Source organism: Emys orbicularis, chromosome 2 (assembly GCF_028017835.1).
Source record: "Emys orbicularis isolate rEmyOrb1 chromosome 2, rEmyOrb1.hap1, whole genome shotgun sequence".
Classification (NCBI taxonomy): domain Eukaryota; kingdom Metazoa; phylum Chordata; order Testudines; family Emydidae; genus Emys; species Emys orbicularis.
Window position 1 is genome coordinate 176421725 of NC_088684.1, and position 21662 is coordinate 176443386.

The 21662-nt window shown below is 41.2% G+C and overlaps 1 protein-coding gene across 1 annotated transcript in view; it reads left to right on the forward strand.

Annotated features, from left to right (window-relative positions):
• EXOC3 (exocyst complex component 3) overlaps window positions 1–15823 on the forward strand; it is a 35699-nt gene extending 19876 nt beyond the window's left edge. The window contains exons 6-13 of the mRNA XM_065398936.1: window positions 3509–3634; window positions 5867–5967; window positions 6508–6618; window positions 8324–8474; window positions 9930–10052; window positions 11816–11977; window positions 14441–14568; window positions 15071–15823. Coding sequence (XP_065255008.1) covers window positions 3509–3634; window positions 5867–5967; window positions 6508–6618; window positions 8324–8474; window positions 9930–10052; window positions 11816–11977; window positions 14441–14568; window positions 15071–15242 — 1074 coding nt within the window. The 3' untranslated portion in view covers window positions 15243–15823. The remainder of the gene's footprint in view (window positions 1–3508; window positions 3635–5866; window positions 5968–6507; window positions 6619–8323; window positions 8475–9929; window positions 10053–11815; window positions 11978–14440; window positions 14569–15070) is intronic.
• The last annotated feature ends 5839 nt before the right edge of the window (window positions 15824–21662 follow it).

Here is a 21662-nt window from a genome sequence, read left to right on the forward strand (position 1 = left end):
TTACCTCTGTGCCTGCGGACGCTCGAGGTAAACAAACCATCTCAACCCACCAGTGGCTTATCCTGATGGCCCGGGAGCCAAAGTTTGCTGACCCCTGAATTATAGGGTCGGCTTATGTATGGGTTATAAAAATTTTCCATTTTTACTTATGCATCTTGGGGGGGGGGTCGGCTTATAAACGAACCTGCTTATGATCGAGTATATACGGGTAATTAGATTTTAAAAAATAGCTGCAATTAGTCGCCATTTTAATCACACTGTTAAACAATAATAGAATACCAACTTAAATTGGTATTCTAAATATTTTTGGATGTTTTTCTTCATTTTCAAATACGTTGATTTCAATTACAAGACAATACAAAGTGTAAAGTGCTCACTTTATTATTTTTTTATTACAAATATTTGCACTGTAGAAAAAGATGAACAAAAGAAATAGTTTTCAGAGTAGCAGCCGTGTTAGTCTGTATCTGCAAAAAGAACAGGAGTACTTGTGGCACCTTAGAGACTAACAAATTTATTTGAGCATAAGCTTTCGTGGGCTACAGCCCACTTCTTCGGATGCATAGAATGGAACATATATTGAGGAGATATATATACACATACAGAGAGCATGAAAAGGTGGGAGTTGTCTACCAACTCTGAGAGGCCAATTAAGTAAGAGGAAAAAAAACTCCCACCTTTTCATGCTCTCTGTATGTGTATATATATATATCTCCTCAATATATGTTCCATTCTATGCATCCGAAGAAGTGGGCTGTGGCCCACGAAAGCTTATGCTTAAAAGAAATAGTATTTTTCAGTTCACCTCATACAAGTCCACTCAGTCCTACTTCTTGTTCAGCCAATCACTAAGACTAACAAGTTTGTTTAAATTTACGGGAGATAATGCTGCCCGCTTCTTATTTACAATGTCACCTGAAAGTGAGAACAGCCATTTGCATGGCACTGTTGTAGCCGGTGTTGCAAGGTATTTATGTGCCAGATAAGCTAACCAGTCGCATGCCCCTTCGTGCTTTGACTTGTAGGCTCTAAAGTATTATGGTTTGAATGCAGTTATGTTTAAAAAAAAAAAAAAAAAAAAAAAAAATTCTACATTTGTTGCACTTTCATGATAAAGAGATTGCACTGCAAGTACTTGTATGAGGTGAGTAAAAATACTATTTCTTTTGTTTATCTTTTTTACAGAGCAAATCTTTGCAATAAAAAATAATATAAAGTGAGCACTGTACACTTGTATTCTGTGTTGTAATTGAAATCAATATATTTGAAAATGTAGAAAAATATCCAAAAATATTTATAATAAATTTAAATTGGTATTCTATTATTGTTTAACGGTGCGATTAAAACAGCAATTAATCATGACTATTTTTAATCTATCGATTAATTGTGATTATTTTTTTAATCGTTTGACAGCCCTAATTATATACACTTACAGACCACTAAATTCTGGTACTGTAACTATATCAAAACTTGGCATACAGTCTTTTCAGCCGTGGGCTCTTTCTTCACAAACACCCTGATCTTCTTGCATGTCTGTCAGCTTGACTCTTGTATGCAGTGTAGTTGTAGCCATGTTGCTCCCAGGATATTAGAAAGACAAGGTGGGTGAGGTAATCTTTTATTGGGCCAGGAAAAGATATACCTCATCCACTTTGTGTCTCAGCATGACTCTTGAGCAGACATGATAGAAAAAGGCTTTTAATGAGCAGATGGTTTCCATGATACCTCAGGACTATCTAAGGTCTACCTATTTTACTTATCCACCTTCCAAATCTGGGAGATTTCGGAGTGTGGCACAAAGCTAGGAAACGTTTTGCCTTCTTTCAGGATGGGCGTGTTAACAGCCAAAATATCTGCCTTGGGTCCAAGTGGCTGCCACTTGAAAAATATTTAGGTGTAGAACAGGTTAAAAAAATAGTTTGTGGGGAATTTTGAAAGTTTTTCATAGGATTAAAAATGGACCAATTTTCCATTTTTGATGAAAGTTTGAGATTTTTATTGAAATTGTGTTTGAATTAGTAATTGAAGGCTTTTCTTTACAAAAACATACACCTTCAGTAAATGAAAATGTCCTGTAATTGTTTTGAACATGATTTTAACAAATTTCAATTTTAAAAAGTTTCATTTTTTTGTGAAAAACTTCAAAGAAGTTGACCTTTGCAAAAGCTTCATTTTGGGGAAAAAAGGCCATTTTTGTCAAAATAAATTTTTGGGTGTGAAATTTTGATCACCCCTATTTAGATGATAGTCATTTCATCTGAGTACATTCAGTGTATGAGTGCATTGAGTCAGCCTGCTCTTCTACATAGGGAAAAGTTCAGAGCTTTATGATTTCCTATCTGCTGCTAGGAGTTATAACTACTGACCTGGAGAAACTTAATTACTGGGTAAAAATTTACCCTAATCGTCCAATTGCATCTATTTCACCATAATCTCATTGGTGAGGCTTTGCATCCTGAATGCCCTCTCTATCCTTTAGCACCCCATAGTTCATGTTTACTATGAAGTGGCTGCAGGTCATGCTAATACATTTTTGTTTAGTGCTTTGCATTGATAGGAACCCCAGGCCTAGTTCTATGGGGTTGATTTTTTTCTTAGTTCAACATGCATCAAAATAATTTGGGACAGGACGAAACAATTTAGAGCAGACAGTAAAAGACATTATCATTTTCCCTTTGAAAAACATAGGCAATATTTAGGTAGACTGCAAAGACAGTCCTTACTAAATGCCAATTTTGAACACCGTCTCCTCTTCCAGAAATGTCCATGGGATCTTTAATGGCCACAAGCAATCAGAACCGTGGTTTTACATCTCATCCAAAAGCCAGCTGTTCTTAACATCATTCTTTGGAATTCATTCAGTATTTACTCAAATGGAAGAGTGACATTGATTGTTTTCTGCAGCATTTGAGTTTTCTTTAGAACTTAGGAATTGCTATATTGGGTCAGACCGATGGTCCATCTAGTTCAATATCTTGTTTTTGACAGTGGCCAGTGCCAGATGCTCCAGAGGAACATGAAAGTAGTCTTAGGCAGATGTGGGATAGTCTGTCTCCACATTGTCTCTTCCTAATCCTTCAGCTAGAAATTGGTTTAAGAGCTGAAGCATGAGGTTTAATGTTTCTTCCAAAACTTGTTAAGTGTTAGCTCTTATATATAATGTTCTATTTCTTATTGAATTTTGGAGATCTCCCATCCAAATACTGGCCAAACTTGATTTAGTTTAGTTGGAATCTTGTGAGATTGTAATCTGAAGTGGTATTGACCTTTTTGTACATAATCAGTGTGAATCTCAATTTTGTATATGGCACCTCAATACTGCAGTGATGGTTGTAACAGTAGCCATGAGAGTGAGTGAAAACTGATTTTCCTTATTGGTTAAAATACCTTTAATTATGAAAAGGGATATTTGTCTGAAGGCCATAGTGGGTTTTTTCCTATTTTGATTCCAAGTAATTTTGTCTTTGCTTTTTCCTGTTTCTTTTTAATCTAATTTTATTTATTGCAGTCCAACATCATTGGTTGGCTACGAAAAGCACTGGAGACAGATAAAAAAGACTGGATAAAAGAAACTGAGCCAGAAGCAGATCAAGATGGGTACTATCAGACTACACTCGCAGCTATTGTTTTTCAGGTATGAGTTAATTTAAAAAAAAATTCTGAAAAAGAAAAATAGAAAAATGGGGCAGGTGGAAAAACAAGAAAACCGGGAAGCTCTTGAAATGCAGATTCTTTGTATCAATATAGATAGAATTGGTTTCATTTTCTCATTATGAGATGCTTACCTAGAAGAGTGGCAGCCTCTTGAGCTGGAAGAGTGAACGTTAAGAATATTTGTAACACTTTCATGGTTCTCTCATAAAAGATGTAAGAATATCCAGAAACATCAGTGAATCGTTCATGATTTTCTTCTTTTTTCTGCCGTACTGATAGTATTTTGCATGCTACCTACCTCCTTTTCTGTACAGCATCATTATAGGAAGGGAAGGAATGTTTAAAAACTGACTGAAGCTTTGTTTCTTACCCATAGACAATACTGAGTAGGAACATCCATCTTTCCTACTTTTGCCTTGAATTTTTGTTAAATTGGAATCTATGAAACACCTAAGGAATGTTATGTAAGTGTAAGAATGAAATGGAATGTTGAAGAGATTGTGCCATTCTTGCATTCTACAAGCTTAAAGGTGACCTAAAAAAGGGGTAAATGGGTTTGTGGCTTTTCTGTACTTGTGTGTATGTGTGTTTGTATTCCTTTTTTTAAAGGTCAGGACATGTCTCCCTCTTCTCCCCTTTGCCCCCCCCAAAAAAAAGTTGCTGTTTTTTTGGGGTTTTTTTCACTGCTTGTTTGGTTTTTTTTTTTACATTAGAAAGTCAGATTTTGTCAATTGTGGAAGAGTACGACTGACTGGCAATCTAGTAGGTTCATGACATCAGTGATATGAAGGATGTGAAACCTGAATGAAAAGGGAAATTATTCTTATTCAGCCAGTTTAAAACTGTTCATTTGGGCATTTTTGTTGGCATTTTTATGCTAACACCTGTTTAACTAAGAGCCTGTTTATATTAGAGAAATTTGCACTGAAGTAACTACTCATATATCTACTTCTGTTTAAACTCCTAATGTGGATTCTCTACACTAATGCAAAACTACCCATGTAACTGACTTCAGGAAGCTACTGGAGTAATCATACTGGTACAGTGCATCAGTATTAGAGGTTTACACCAGGATAGCTACACTAATGCAAATTTCCTAATTTAGATCGGCCCTAAAACACTTGGGAGAAAAGCTCTCTCTGTGAAGGATCCAAAACCCTCACCATTTAAATGCTACTTCAGTTAAGAGCTCCCACCCATCCACATGTGAATCATGAAAGAAGTCCTTCAGCAAAAATAGGGAAGACAGGTCTTGACGTTCCTGATACTTCTAAGGTTAAAAAAGTAGAGCAACCTCCCTTTTTTGTGTGTGGGGGAGCCTTTCAAACATTCTTTATAAATCATAAAAAGTAAAGTCACAAAACCATTTTTTTAATTTTGCAGGTTACCTTTAAAAGTAGTTGGCAAATATCTTAAGTGAACAGATGAGTTTCTTTTCCCAGTCTCTCACATGTTCCCCCACCTTGTCTCCATGACCTCATCCACACTAAGATTTTCATCAAATTTATCCACACTTGTACTAGCACCAGTTCTGGTTATGGGTTCTGAACAAGGCTAAATGACAAATAGTTAAAATGCTGGTGACTGATCTACACTAGCACAACAATCATTGACCACATCGGTGGAGTAGCTTCACTACTAATGCAACAATGAAAGACTTTCAGAAACTTGCCAGCATAAAGGTAGCTTGCATATCCTCTCAAGTTCTCATTTATTTCCCTTCTTTTTTTCATCTGTATGTCTTCTCCCATTCCCTTCCCATTCATCCCCCCACAATTTTTAGAGCATCTTGTGCCCAATTATGAGCATTCTTCTGATGCCAAGTTATCTCTTGCATATGTAGGAATAGGTAGAAATGCTGCAGGAGCTGACTTAAAGACATTGGTCCACCATGAAGAGCAAATCATTGATTTGGAGATGGGGGAATCCAGAGTGATGCTTCCTTACATGAAAAATATCTGACTGACTCTCAGTACCATTTTTTAAAAATCGGACATTTGTGGATGCCTGGCAAGAAGTCACCTATTAAATTCATGGCAGTTGCTATTCTGTGGATTAGCAGGAGAGAGTGTATGGATTTAATTTAAAAAAATGCAGGGGATCTCGCACTAGTTTAAATCTCCAAATAGCATTTTGTAGGGAATCCTGCCATGTTTGTGTTGCTATTCCAGCTATTGGTCTATCTTGATAACTAAGCTATTTCTCATTTTAGATGTTTGAGCAGAATCTTCAGGTAGCTGCTCAGATAAGTGAAGATTTGAAAACGAAGGTACTGCTTCTCTGTCTTCAACAAATGAATTCATTCCTGACAAGGTAAAAAAAAAAGGGGGGGGGGGCGGATACTCTGGAGTCTCTTAGTCCTCCCTCTCTCGCTGTCCCATACTCCTACCTTTGCTTCCTTGTACATGCTTCCCTATTGCCTGATCCCTGTCCTCTCCCAGATATGCCACCTGGTCCTTTTCCCACTGAACATGGTACCTTGCTGCCTTTTTTCCTTCTCCGCTCCCCCTGGAAATTTTGTCCTGTTGGTGACTGGCAGCTCCAGTCCCACTGGTGGTCAAGTTCTTGAGATCAGCTCCTGACTCTATATCTTCTGCAGTAAAGCGATGGTTCCAAATAGAGGCAGCTAGGCAGGCACATCCTTCTTGCACTCAGCTGATTTTTAAAGTCTTGCAATGGAAATCCTAGAGACCAGTAGAATCACGTGGAAACAAAGAGGAGATCCAATACTATGTGACCAATCAGCTTTCCACAAAACACATTTTTGTAAATGTTCTTCAGGCTGTCAGTGGGCATTTGGCTTAGAATTGTGTAGCTTTTCATCTATTTAATAGCTCTTTGGGTTTGCTACAGGTACAAAGAAGAAGCCCAATTATATAAAGAGGAGCACCTAAAAAATCGTCAGCATCCTCAGTGCTATGTTCAATATATGATTGCCGTAATCAACAACTGTCAGACCTTTAAGTAAGTTTGCACATTTATACAGTATTGTAAAAAAATAATCAATATTTATTTATTTATCTCAATTTATAATGCATATAAGAAACCTAAATTGAGGGCCCCTCTTGGCGAATGTCCTTCCAGCTGTTCCTTCTTTTTTATACCAAGGGGACTTCAGCTCAAGTGTCTCAACTGACTGCAGAGGGAAAAAGGCAGGTCTCAATCCATTTAAGGTGACACTGAAATTGGCCACTGAGCAAAAGCAGCTCAGGCTAATCAAGCTGTCCACCACTTAAAATAAAACCACCAATTAAGACTTTGCAGAGCTTTGGAAGAAAAATAACTTCTTTTTTTTTTTTTTTCCTCTCTCAGAGTCATGGCATGAGAATTTAAAGAAATCTTTATCAATTCGCTTTAGCCCATGGCTTCTGCCTTACACTTGATATGTCATAACTCATCTGTAAACCACTGTGGCCTGTGTAGGCAAAGCTGGAGAAATGGGTGTGTAGAGACCACTGTAACGATTGAGGATACTTTTTTTATTATAAAATCTTACCAAATGCTTAATAGGTTGATCTGGAAGAGGACCAATATAATCCCTCATGATTTTTTGGTAGTACTGTGGATTCATTACATTTTGAAGACAATCAAATCATATCCCTTGTTCTGACAGGATAGGGGTGCCCCAATCTCAAAATGTAGAAGATAATGGTCATGAGGAGGGCCTAATTTCCAACTTTCTAACCTCCAGTTTTGGCCCAAATATTATATCAAAAGTGTGATCAACTATGTGAATGGAGCCCGTAACCATCTGTAATGGGCCTATGATGGTCAGTGCCATGAAAACCTGAGATGATTCTAAGAATTCTTCATGGATTTTTTCAGTCCCTGAGCACTATCAGCCTTGCTTCTTCCAAATTGCTATAGTGAAGAATTTTATTAGATCACACAGGGATTTTGAAGTACAAGAGGGAAGTTACAACTTAACTCCAGCCTGGGACTTGCGTCAACGATTAAAGATGAATACCCTTTATTCAGTTCAGTTTTGGGGTAGGAGACCGTCAACTTTTCAGAGTGGATGCAAAAAGAATTATGTTCCCTCCCTATCAATCCCCCTTTTGTTCATGCTGTACTAAATACCAGCCCAGTACCAACTGTTCCCAAATGAGTCCAGCTATAATGAGATTTCAGTAATATACACAGAAGAGGAGCCCTCCTCCTTAATTAAATCATGAAGAGTTGACATTTTAACCACCAATCTTGCATTTAACAGCATACATCTAAGACTGGAATCTCTTCTGACATCCCAGCTTCTTGAGACCTGACTGTAGGCCAAAATAATGCAAAAGAGATTGAGTATCTAAACATTGGTGCCAATACCATGTTTTTTCTTCCCTGGTATCTCACCTGCCCATTACTTCAGAGATTGAGGGACTCAAACCCTCACATCCATTCCTTTGGCCCTCCAGACCTCTATAGCTGTAGAAAAGTAGTCACACATGCTTAGCGGCACCCTAAGGTAGTAATTAAAGCGACGTAGCCCGGTGCTGGAATAAAGACCTACAGGGCAGGCTACAAAGGCCATTCATCCTCCCAAACCAACACCACCCAATGTGTCATTCATGCATACACATGCCCTCACAAACACAATTTAATAACAATTAATAACAGTGCGTACTAGTACATACATGTCAGACTGGATGCTGAAAAATGTTCTTGTTTATCGCAGAGAATCTATAATCCGTTTGAAAAGGAAATATTTGAAAAATGAAATGGAAGAGGGAATGTCAAGCAGCCATGCAAACATGGATGTAATTTTAGACACCATTGCCAAGGAAGGATGCTCTAGCCTGCTAGATGAAGTCTTCATGGATTTAGAGGTTGGAACTTATTTTTACTCCAAAAAGAGCCTTTTTTATTATGAAATTCAAGAATAAGGACGTTAATTAAGAAGCTATCTTGGCTGCTAGTTAGGTGGGTTTTGTATTGCATAATAGCAATATGTCAACAAACTTGCTAATGCAGGGTAATATATGTAGTATGTTGTGTAATAATAGACTTGTGTACACTTCACACGAATGATTTGAGCAGGCAGTGTGTGTCTAGCATATATAAGTATATTGTGCTGATGTAACATTTGAGTATCCAAAGTTGTAGGAAAAACAAAGGCTAATATATTGCATTATTTGGGAAATAACTTAAGATCACGTAATGAGAGTGTATCGAGCACATGTTGAAGGGGGAAGAGTTAAGGTTGTGCCTACAACCTTAACTGTGGCATTTCCTAACTTTTTGGTTCTGAAACATGCAACTTTAACATGGTTTCTTGTATGGCATTTCCCTTGGAATGTGGGTTTGGTTTTTTTTAAAGAAAAAAGTGGGGAAGAATAAAAAGGAGTCGACTCCTCTAGGGCTTAGTAGCTCTGTTGCTTTGCAACAAACTAGCAATAGCACTTTTGAATTCCATATTCTGTAAGTGACTACAAGCCATATCCATGCACCATGGAAGGTTCACAGAAAACTTTTTTCTTATGAACCTTAGGAGCTGCTCAGCTCCAGTTACTTATTTATCATGAAGTATATGGGAATTAGGAACAAAATCTTCCCACTCTAGTGATTGTCCTTAGAATTCCCCAGATATGCCCCTTGCCTCGACTTCTTAACTCCCTGTGCGAACACTCACATTGTTCATATAAGATATAAAATACAATATTTTATAAAGAATTATTCTTAGAGAGGGAAATGAGGAATTAAGACTTAAGAGGCAAATAAAGTAAGTGGGTAGAGGTAGTGGGGAGAGAATCAGACTTTTAGGCCACCAGTTTTGGTGTGGACTTGTGGAGTTCTGGGGGCAGTAGCCAATCAGAGGAGGAATTTGTAGTAGCCAATCATAGCTCATTCGGGAGAGGACAGATAATATTTCAGTATAAGAACAATTACAACTGTTACATAAGTACCTTTTATCTTGGGCTAATAAACATTTTGGTCTTTTCACTTCTGAGTTTATTTAGACAGGATATAATTGTTACCTTATCCATAGTAAACACCCTTAAACTGTCCATGAATTAACACAAAGCAAATACTAGAGTCAATAGTTGGCTGCTTACTTTAGTTTTTGTATGCTAATATTGCAATACTATCCTTTTTTTACTACCAGTCTGACCTATTTGCATATGTAGTTACTTATTTCATATGAAAGACTTACAAATGGTCTACATTTGTGGAATCAACTTTACTTGTTGTTGTTGTTCTGAACTTAATTTTAAGATCTGTTGGAAATGAGGGGATAGGCACCCTTCAGAAATTTTTCTGATTAATTTTCGTTGTTTTTTCAGCCACATCTCAATGAGCTGATGACAAAGAAGTGGCTGACTGGATCTAATGCTGTGGACACAATCTGTGTCACTGTAGAGGATTATTTCAATGATTTTGCAAGATTAAAAAAACCCTATAAAAAGGTATTTTACCTAACATAATTCTCAGGTAATATGCTCTGAATATCAAGTCAGATTAATTCGTTGAACGTTTTACTAATTTATGTAATTCAGAAAAAATAAATTGTCCATTAGTAAAAACAAACCTATCACAAAAACATCCTAATTTTTTCATGTCTCCTTTGTTCACTCAGATTCCTATTAACTCTTCCTAAGGAAGATTGGGACTAATGGATTGAGCCCATAAAGTTCACAGGAGTTTAGTATAGCACTATTTCCTCACGACTGTTTATATAGAGATTTTGGTCTCGACACTAACGCTGTACTTCTGCAATACATTCTTGGAATTGCATGTTCTGTAAATTCCAGAACCAATATAAAGCAATCAGGCTACTTGAGGCCATAAACCTCATGCTAAAAGTAGAATTGTTAGAGGCATAATGTCCCAACTCAGTTCCTTTGTTTTCTGTCTGCCAATGGATCTTTGAACTGCTGCTGTACAGTAGATCAAAGCTACTTTTTATCTTTTACTTTTTAATATATTGTGCTTGAGCATTTCCCTTTAATCAGTTCAATTTTAATTCAGTTTTGTGTAGTTAAAATAATTTTTACAAGGTTTTCCTCCCTGCTTTCTAAATTATCAACATAAAATGGCTGAAGCTGACATGGAGATCAGGGTTTAGGAAAATTCGCTGAACATAAAATCTGATGCATTCTCTAATCATTTGGAATGATTGGAATAAGGACCCTCTCCCAAATTACATGTAGCCTATGCCTCCCTTACTTTTCAGGCTCAAGAGACCAGTAGAGACTGGTCAGATTCCTTCTGATAAAGGACTTTTAGCCCTAGTTAAGACAATTTTGGCATCTTCACCTTCCATATTTACAGGTTTGGAGGTCTAACACTTAATCATAGTACCACTTCTTAAATTTAAAAAAAAAATCACAAGAAAAAGACCAGTCATTCCTGGAATGAGTCCTAACCCATGGATCAGCTTGCCTTACAAGGATACTTCTGTCACCCTGAAGCAAAAATGTCTTGCACAGAGAAGAGCTCTGTCTACTTCAGAGCTTGTCCCTGGCTTGTCAGCACACAGTCTGTATCACCATCTCATTTTAAGGGATTTGGGCCAACACAGCTTTTGGCAACCAGCAGACCCTTACTTTCATCTGCTCCCTCAGCACCACCATCTGCCTTTTCATCATTGAAGATGCAGGGTAGTCTACCTCCTTGTCACCAATAGCCTGGAGGACACTGAGTTTATCTGTGTGTTGGAACCTTTGGTAAACATTTAGGAGTCTGTCTCAAGCTCCCCTTAAGTCTTCCACAGACATCATTTATCTACACCATTTCTTGGGAGTTTCTGAGCTCCTAAACAGTCCAGATCCATCACCAGAAACAATCTTATCTCTACTGCCTCAACCTTACCGGTATCTGTCCCTTCCTTCAGCATAGGGGATCTGATTCTTATCTCTGTTACTCCGGTGTAAATTTAGAGTAACTCTGTGCAACTCAGTAGCATTACTTTGGATTTACATCTTTGTGTCTGAAACCAGATTTTGACCCCAAGACTCTGCAGCTGTTCATAAGGTTCCCCACCAGCAAAAGCAGCTTTTTGAAACTTACAAGAACCTTTCACTCCTGCTGCAGGCACTTGTCAGGGAAAGCTACCTTTGGGCCAGTTGTGAGTGCAGAAGTGCATTTTTAAAGCCTGATTATAACTCTCCAGAAGTGACAGGTAATTTTTTTAATTAACTGGTACAACTCTAATATTTCTCTTCCTCAGAAAATGACTGTTGAGGCCCATCGTAGAGTGGTTGTGGAGTACATCAAGGCTATCATGTTAAAACGTATATCTTTCAAGAATGGAGAAGAAAGAAAAGAAGGTGCAGAAAGAATGATCAAAGAAGCAGACCAGTTCAGGTTTCTGTTTAAAAAATTAGCAGCTGTAAGTATTTATACCCTCCAATTGTGCCATTAACCTGACAGTTAATAAAGGATCAGATATGTAAATTTGACTGTTCCTAAAGATGTATCGACATTTAATTCTGGGGTAAAACATCATATGCAAGGTGTTCAAACTTGTTGATTGGTCTGAAGAGACTTTTCTATTTTCTGTTTAAAGTTTTCTGGGGCATTATTGCATCCTTTCTGGAATTCTGAGTATGAATTTAGGCTGTAATGTTGGACTCCTGAATTCAGTTGTGCAGAAGTTTAATATACAAGATGGCTGCAGTATTATGTGGTGTTGGACCAATTTCTATTGGTGAAAAATAAAAGCTTTCAAGCTTACACAGAGCTCTTCTTCAGGTCTGGGAAAGGTACTCAGAGTGTCACAGCTAAATACAAGCTGGGACAGGTGAGTTAACACATGATGCAAGAGACCATTCAAGGTGAAGTAGGCAGTTAATACCTGTACAGTCATAGGACAAAGAAGGGTTAGTGGGTTACAGGTTATTGTAATGATCCATAAATCCAGTGTCTTTATTAAGTCCCTAATTTTTGGTATCCAGCAGTTATGAATTTCAGATCCCAAACTCATCTTTTGAAGGTTTTTGTGCAGGTTTCCTTTGAGGACAAGGACAGAGAGGTCAGATATGGAGTGATTGTTTTGTGAAAAGTGTTCACCAACGGGTGATAGGATGTTTCTGTCATTAATCACTTTTCTGTACAAGTACATTTGAGAGCCTCGTGATTATCTGGTTTCACTCACGTAGTTGTAATTAGGGCACTTAGTGGATTTACGGCTCATTACAACAACGTGTAGCCCACTAACCCGACTTTGTCCTGTGATGGGCAGTTAACACCTTGAATGGTCTCTTGCAACATGTTAACTCCTTATCTGTTCCACATTGTATTTACCTGTGACTCTCTGAGGCCAGGTCTACACTACAGACCTATATCAATATAACAACGTCCCTCGGCAGTGTGAAAAATCCACATCCTGAGTGATGTAGTTATACCGACCTAACCACCTGAGGAAGACAGCGCTATGTTGACCGGGAGAGTTTCTCCCATCGATGTAGCTATCACCTCTCAGGGAGGAGGATTAATTACACTGACAGGAGAAGCTCTCCCATTGGCATAGTAGCATCTTCAGTGAAGTGCTGTGGCTGCCCTGCTGTAGCACTGTACATAAAGACAAACCCTGAATATCTTTCCCAGACCCAAAGAAGGGCTCTGTGTAAGCTCAAAAGCTTGTCTTTCACCAATAGAAGTTGGTCCAATAAAAAGATATTCTCTGACCCACCTTGTCTCTGTAATATCCTGGGACCGACACGGCTTCAACAACACTGCAAACAGAAGCTTGACACACAATTTCAGACACGTTGCATGTCAGTGCTGCAAGATGTATTCAACTATGGAATAATCTTTGAATGCAAGTGGTAAAAGACTTAGGACATTTTAAAACAATACTGGACCAAATATTAGAAAGTGTACTGTAGGAATCAATCCTGCATCAACATAGAGGTGAACTAGATGACCTCTAATAGGCTCTAACTTCTGTAATACACATGGGAGTGACCCTGAACAATTATTTTGAGAAGTATCCTGCTGACGACTGAGCTTTGGAAGATGAGAATCCAAGATGCCTAAATAGCAAACAGAGTAAAAATTAGCTAATTAAAAAAAATGCGGTTCTTGTCAGAGATGAGCCTAGAGGAAGGGGATGTTCTATCCAACAGAATTGTATTACATTAGAACTTCGGAGTTACGAACACCTCAGGATTGGAGGTTGTTCGTAACTGAAATGTTCACAACTCTGAACAAAACGTTATGGTTGGTCTTTCAAAAGTTTACAACTGAACATTGACGTAATACAGCTTTGAAACTTTACTATGCAAAAGAAAAATGCAGCTTTCCCTTTATTTTTTTTTAGTAGTTTTCGTATAACTGCATTATATTTGCCTCTTTTTTTTTTTTTTTTTTGGTCTCCGCTGCTCTGCCTGATCGCATAATTCCAGTTCCAAATGAGGGGTGTGGTTGACTGGTCAATTTGTAACTGTGGTGTTCATAAGTCTGAGGTTCTACTGTACTTGAAACTGGAGGCCATTCTCTTCAGAGCCATGAATCACTAATATGTGGTGGTGGTCTGACCTAAAGCAGACAAAAAAGTGTTAATTCCTGAATATAAGGGGAAAAGAAAAGAGAACATTGGTGTATGAAAGAGTATCCAGCTGAAACGAAATAAATGTTTAGACACTCAGATAACCACGTGCTGGACATGGTACAGATTAGATTAGGCAAATAATATTGATCAAGAAATTTTACTTCCAATTTTACTAACAATTTGTCTTAAATTTCAGCTGAAGTTTTGAAAATAAACAATGCAGTTAGTGTCTGTAACAAAATACTGAGAGTAAAGGTTAAAGAATTTTGTTGCTTATGTTTTTTGTTATTCAATTTATAGGGATCTGGAGAGCACACTGAAGGGCTTTGTGACATCATTGTAGCCATTGCAGAAGTTATCAAGCTGACTGATCCTTCATTGCTTTATCTGGAAGTCTCAACTTTAGTTAGTAAATACCCAGACATCAGGTAATACCATTCATACTGTGTCTTAGCTTTGAGTTTTAACAGTACTGATTCTTTTAAGGTTAGTTCTAGGCTAGAGTAGTACTGTGTAGGCTATGTATATCCTTTTATTGTTTTTTCTATTGTATGGTTTAATCACCTTCTTGTGAGATCCATACAATAAAATGTAATATTTTAACACACGTATGCTAGAGTGGTGTGGGTGGATATGTACTCTGGCATATCAAAGGAAATATTTTGGGAATATAGAACAAATTTATATTACACAGCACTCATCTCATAGTTTCAAAGTGGGAGGAGAGAATTCTTTACAAAGAGACTGAGAAGTTGACCTGTGAGCACAATTTTTGAATGTCTGGAAGCCTGGCTAAGCTGCAAAGGTACAGTGGCACTAAGTCAAAAGAGGATGGCTAGAAAATTTGTGATCTAACACATTTTGTCAAGTGCTTAATTACTTGTACAAATGTTTGTACTGACATTGCGGGTTTGTACCTTTGTTTGGCAGGGATGACCACATTGCAGCTTTGCTGACAGTAAGAGGAGATGCCAGCAGGGACATGAAACAGACCATCATTGAAACTCTGGACCAAGGTTCAAGCCAACCAAATCCTAACTATGTGCCAATTTTTAAAGAAATTACAGTTCCTACACTAAGTGTGCCAAAACTTCTTAAATAACTGACAAACTTGAGTTCATGTGTCATTTTTGGTATGGGATCAACATATTTGAAATGTTCAAAGGCAAATTTGGCAATGCCACTTTAAAGGACACTTAATATGATGCTGTTACTTATTGGGTATGAGTTTTTAAAAACTTTTGGTGCGAACAGTTGCAATGAAGATCCTGGAAACAACCAGCTGTAGAAATCACTAGCATGGCTGCTTGAAGAATGAAACTTTCTGATGGCCAGAGTGCTGTGTACTGACCACTTACACATTACAGCCATAGGCACCATCAGCAAATATATTTTCTCACAATTACTTAACCTCCTACTTTATGTATGTATTTACTCTGATGTAAAATTGTGTCAGAAAAGAGTTATGAAATTCACAAATGTTTAATAAAATGACTGAAATTTCTAGTATATAATTTGGTTCTAGGGTGAATAAATGAAAGAATTTGATACTTAAGGTACAATAATAATTTTTCATCCATTTGATTTTAACTTTGTGTGTATTAAGCACTGCCAAATGCCAATTAAATAAAAATGTTACAGCTTAAACACTGTATTCTTTGCACCTGTATAGATTCACTTTCTAATAACTGTCTCATAACTGTGAAGGTTTAAGTAGAGCAATTTACATCATTGTTTTGTTTTATTATAATCTAGTAGAGAATCACCCTTGGTAGCTTCTGTAGGTCAAATTTATTGCACACACCAGGAACTCTGCATATTTCCCCCCGCCCCCCACAATGATCTGTGTACCATTCTCCAATTCCCTGTATTTCAGGAATTCCCTCAACTTCCCCCACCCCCTTTCTGGGTCCCCATTTCCCCCATGGCTGGGACTCTGTGTGCTCCTCCATTTCTCCCTCCACCACATGCCAGGGTCCTCCAATCTTCCCCCCCCTTCCGGGATTGTGTGCCCCCTATTCTTTCTTCCTCTCATACCTCTGTTGCCTATTCTCTCCTTCCCCTCCTCCTCCACCATTCTTTGGGAGAAGAATGATTCAAGGTGTCAATATGTTAAACTTTATAGGGAACTTGAGCAGAGATGGTGTATTGTTGTGCTGAAAGATGGCAATTGGTGCCATCAGCCAGTTGTCTGATCTTTTGATAGTTGCACAGGTGCTATAATTTTCCACAAAACTTGAATTATTCTGACCAGTGATGTCCTGAAATTTTGGAATTAATTGGATGCAGTATTCAGAGTGAATCATGTTACATACAGGTATTGCAAAGCCAGCACAAGCTCCACCAATTAACTTAATATAGTATGTAAGATGGTAATATTTACTCCTGGGGGAAATCTGCACTACTGTGCATGTGCATAATTAATGAGCCCTGCAGATTTCTAATTTTTTGTGCAGAAAAAAGCTTCTACTGAAATGTTGCTGCAGCTCATGGCCAGTGAGGGGAGAGAGCTGCCTTCTTTGCAGAGCTTGTCAGGCCAGGTCAGGAGACAGGGGATATGGGGAGACAGGCAGCAAGGGGCTGCTGGAGGGTCAGATGGGTTCATAAGGGCTAGTGGGGGAGGAACGACTGGGGCAGGGAGGGGCTGAATGGGAGTGGAGGCACAGGGTCACAGGGGAGGGTGGGGACAGGAGTGGTTGGGAGAGGGCACAGAGACATATGGGGACAGGGGCGTGGCTGGGTGAGGGTACAGACACATGGGGATGGGCGGGTGTGCCTGACTGAATGGGAGAGGCTAGGGGTCAGCCACAGTCTGCATGGGGGAAGCTCCCTAACAATCCCTTCCCACCCACCTCCCAAAAAAAACTCTTCCATACTTTTCCCACCCATACCCAACAACCCTCCAAGTTCACACCCAGGCTCCTTCCCAGCAATTTACTTCCCTCTCCCTCAGCTCCTCCATTACCCCTGACTCCCCCAAGCCTTTGCACTGCTTCTGAGGGGTGTGGGAAATACGGTTCTGTATTGTAGTTTAAATGAATTACTACTCAGAGTTCTGTATTAATATGCCTAGTAAGGACTCTATTTGTCAAAAAACATTTCCTGAATCTTTTTTGTTGTCTGTATTGTTAGACATACCTGTTGACAGGTATTTTGAAATAAATTACCAAAAATGATTGAAACTGGTGTGATTATATTGTGTTATTTGACAAATAAAATATGCAGAATTTTAAAATATTTTGCACATAATTTTTATTTTTTTGGCACAGAATTCCACCAGGAGTCAATAATTGTCAATAATTTTCTTGATGTTTTTCTTACTTCCATAAGACTACCATTAAAGGAACACTTCAATGTAATATACAGTAAAATAACTACAACACATCACTAGGAAATTGTCAACTGCACAAATGTTAATGCACCACTAGGGATACAAATGTAAAAGGTTCTCAGGGTAATAATAGCCTGACTACACTGCAAATACTCAGGTAAATTCCGAAAGAGCTGAGGCCTGGAATCACTTAAATTTGTACCTACAACATGAATTGTTGGTGTGAAGGTGGGTACTTTATATCAATTATTTTTCACCCACAAACAATACACAGATTTGTGCCTGCCGTTGACCTGCGGTCTCAGCTTGTAACTGCAGCTAAGTTGGGGTGCAAAGTGCAAATTTTGAGGATGCAAACAACATCTGAAAAAAAGGTTATCCCTTTGAAATGTTGACCCAATGTATATTACATGATTAAACAAGTAAAAGGGAGAGGTAGTGTTGGTGAATTTATTACTTCTGTGAGAACCTTACCTTTTGCAGTTCCCAACTATGACTTCAAGGGCCTGATCTTGCAAAAACATTTAATACCAAGCATAGTGCTTATTACTGAGATGTCGTTTCCCACTGAAATCAACTGGCCTTCTCATGGAAGCAATTGCTACATTTGGGAATAAGCATTTCCTGAGCACCTGGCACTTCCCATTTACTTCAGTGGGATTTGCAGGTACACCTCTACCCCGATATAACACGGTTCTCGGGAGCCAAAAAATCTTACCGTGTTATAGGTGAAACCACATTATATCAAACTTGCTTTGGCCTCGAGCATTTCTGTTATTAATAGTCAACAAACATGCCTGCCTCCCCCATCCGACCCCCACCTACTTCGCACCCCCTGACTGACCCCTCAGAACCCCCAACCCATCCAACCCCCCCGCTCCTTGTCCCCTGACTATCCCCTCCAGAGAGACACCCCCCCCCAACCACCCCTCCCAAGACCCAACCCGCTATCTAAGCCCCTCTGCGCCTTGTTCCCTGACCACCCCCTCCAGAGACCCCCCCCCCCGTCCCTAATCACCCCCAGGACTCCCACGCCCTATCCAACGTCCCCGTTCCCTGACTGCCCCGCCCCCTGGTTCATTACACACCGTTTATTAAATGATGTGTGAATATCAGACCCAATGATCAGTGATTTTAAGAACACTGTGACAATCCAAGATGGAGTCTGAAAACTGTCATCTTGTAATTCTATCTTGTGACCCTCTATACACTGTCAGCCTGGTCTGGATAAAACTGGACTGAATGGGTTTTTCCCGCCAATGGGCGATCCCCAAGGTTCCATCATCTCAGACTGTTTCCTGCCTTTCTATGGATCGTACCATGTTTTCCCACCATAAACTCTATAAAAGAACTGTGATCACAGGCTGATGGGGCAGTCCATCATAGCGACTGTGTGTGTGGAGTGAAAAGAAGAAGACACATTACCATCTTACCTGTCCTCAGTGATGAGCTGCCAAAATCTTAACAACCGGTTCCCTCCTCACCTCACGAGGCGGTCGTGGCTCGCCCCTGCCCCTGAGGACTCCTGCCCCATCCAACCCCCCGCGTTCCTTGACGCCCCCCCCCGGGACCCCTGCCCCATCCACCCCCCTTCCCTGTCCCCTGACTGCCCCCCGCCGCCCTATCCAACCCCTCCTCTCATTCCTGATGGCCCCCCGGGACCCCTGCCCCATCCAACCACCCCTTCTCCCTGTCCCCTGACTGTCCCTGGAACCCCTGCCCCTGACTGCCTCCCACCACCCCATCCAACCTCTGCTCCTTCCTGACTGCCCCCCAGGACCCTTGCCCCCATTCAACCCCCCTGTTCCCCGCCCTCTGACCGCCCCGACCCCTATCCACCCCACCACCACCACCCCGAACTCCCCTGCCCTCTATCCAACACCCCCTCCCTGCTCCCTGGCCCCGTACCACGCTGCCTGGAGGTGGCTGGTGGCACTACAGCTGCGCCGCTCAGCTGGATCTGGGCCACGCCGCCACCACGCACCGCCTGGAGCACCGGGTCAAGCCGAGCTCGCAGCCCGCCGCCCAGAGCATGTGCCGGCGGCGGGGCAAGCTGAAGCTGCGGGGGAAGGGGAACAGCCAGGGACTACCCTCCCCGGCCGGGAGCTCAGGGGCCGGGCAGGAGGGTCTCATGGGCCATCGTAGTGGGTGCCCACCCCGCCCCGCCCCTAAGAGCCAGAGGGACCTGCCGGGGGGCGAGGTGGGGAGTCCCAGCGGTGCTTACCTGGGGCGGCTCCCAGGAAGCATCCGGCAGGTCCCTCTGGCTCCTAGGGGCGGGGTAGCATAGCTGGGGGGGAGCAGGGGGTTACCTGGGTTACCTGCCGCGGCGCGGGCAGCCCTCCTTGCGCCCCCCCGCCCCAGCTCACCTCCGCTCCATCTCCACCTCCCTGGGCCTGAGCACGAAGCCGCCGCTTACTTCTCAGCCCTCCCAGGCGAACAGCTGATTCACGGGAAGCGGGGCAGAGCATTCAGGGGAGGAGGCGGAGGCGGAGGTGAGCTGAGGGCGGGGCGGGGAGCTGCCGGAGCACCCGTGGAGTGCCACATTTTGGATAATGTGCTCAGGGGGAGCGGCTGCTTCCCCTGCTCCCCCCCAGCTTTACCATTGTTAAATTTAGAAGCCCTTTTAGAACCGGGAACAACTGGTTCTAAAAGGGCTTCTAAATTTGACAACCGGTTCCCGCGAACCGGCTCCAGCTCACCACTGCCTGTCCTGCACCTGGAGAACGTCACCATCCAGAGGGTTCCTGGTCTGCTTCTTCTGTCCTGACATCCATCAAGGGACTCTCCAGTGTTCCTCCTCCAAGGGTTTCAATTACCTACAGAGTAGAGGTCCTGGACTTCACTGCCGCTACTGAAGTGCTGGGAATTGAGTGAGAAAACAATTAGGGTTTCAAAGTTGGGGGTCATATTTCTTGAATGCCAGGGTGGGCTTAGTTTCATTCTTGGGCCTGAGCTTCACGCTCACAGGGAAGAGCTGCTGTGTCACTGGGTTTGTTTGTTATATAGCTATTAGTCATTTACATTTACCCCTTCCCTATCTGTGTAATTCTATCCCCTCATACATTTACCTGTTTGTTTTGAACCTTATCTCTTGTCAGTTATATTTATTGTGCACCACACAAGGGGAGAGGGGAGGAGATCTGCACCAGTCCACTGGTGACAGATACGGCAAAGGGCGAATCTGCTCTTTTGAGAAAAAGGGGCTTGTTTCTATTCCGATACCTACATCACTTGACACATTCAGAGTTATCTTGGCTCCCCTTTGAGATAACATTTCTGGCGACCACAGCAGGACTCTCTGGGGACTGGATTAGACATCTCCTTAGGGTCCTGTTAGGCTATTTCATTTCTATTTTGTGAACAACAGCAGTTTCAGTCCTTGAGACTCGGGTGGGGGGGAGTTCTTACTGGGATATTATTGTATTAGCCGAAGGGCAAGTGAACCAGTTGGCTCCTTTCCCCCCTCCTTTGGCAAAGGGTGGGATTTTATCCTAACCCCGTTTAAATCCTGTTATATTGTGGACCAGGGGTCGTGGGGACACCCCCTCCCTTCGGTAACAGGTAGCGGTTACTGGTTGCCCCGTCCAGTGCTCTTAGTGCCTTTCCCTCTAAAGGGTAGGTATGGAGTGGGTCTGGGCCCCAAAAGGGAGGCCAATTTTTCTTTGGCAGAAGGCAGCATATTAGGCTAGCCTAGCCCGGGCCAAGGTGCCACGTATAAAGGCGCGGTTTCTTACTGGAGTCCTTCTATCTTCACGTAAGTTACCCTTTTCAGTTCCGGAGTTGGGTAAGCAACTCCCTACAACACGATGGACTGAATTTTCAGTCTGCAAGGATGGACTCCCCGGTCTAATAAAAATTCTTTGGATCATGCTATCGATTCTTTCGGGAAGGGAGAAAATCCTTGGCAGCAGGAATCACTAGCAGGGAGTGACTCCCTGGGCAAATTTTCCATCTTGTGGGCTCGCTACCAAACTAGCAAGCCTAAGCCCAGTAGAGAGGAGCAAAAACGAGCTCTGATTTATGGCCTGGCCATGGTCAGCTGTGAGCTCAATTCTCAAGTGGTGCTGCTGAAAGAGCATGCAGACCAGGGACTTGAGAAGTGCCAGCAGCAAATCCAGCAGGCTGAACAGCAAGCCACTGAGCTGCAAGCAGCTAAGGCCACTGTGACCACTCTAACGTTACAGGTGGCTC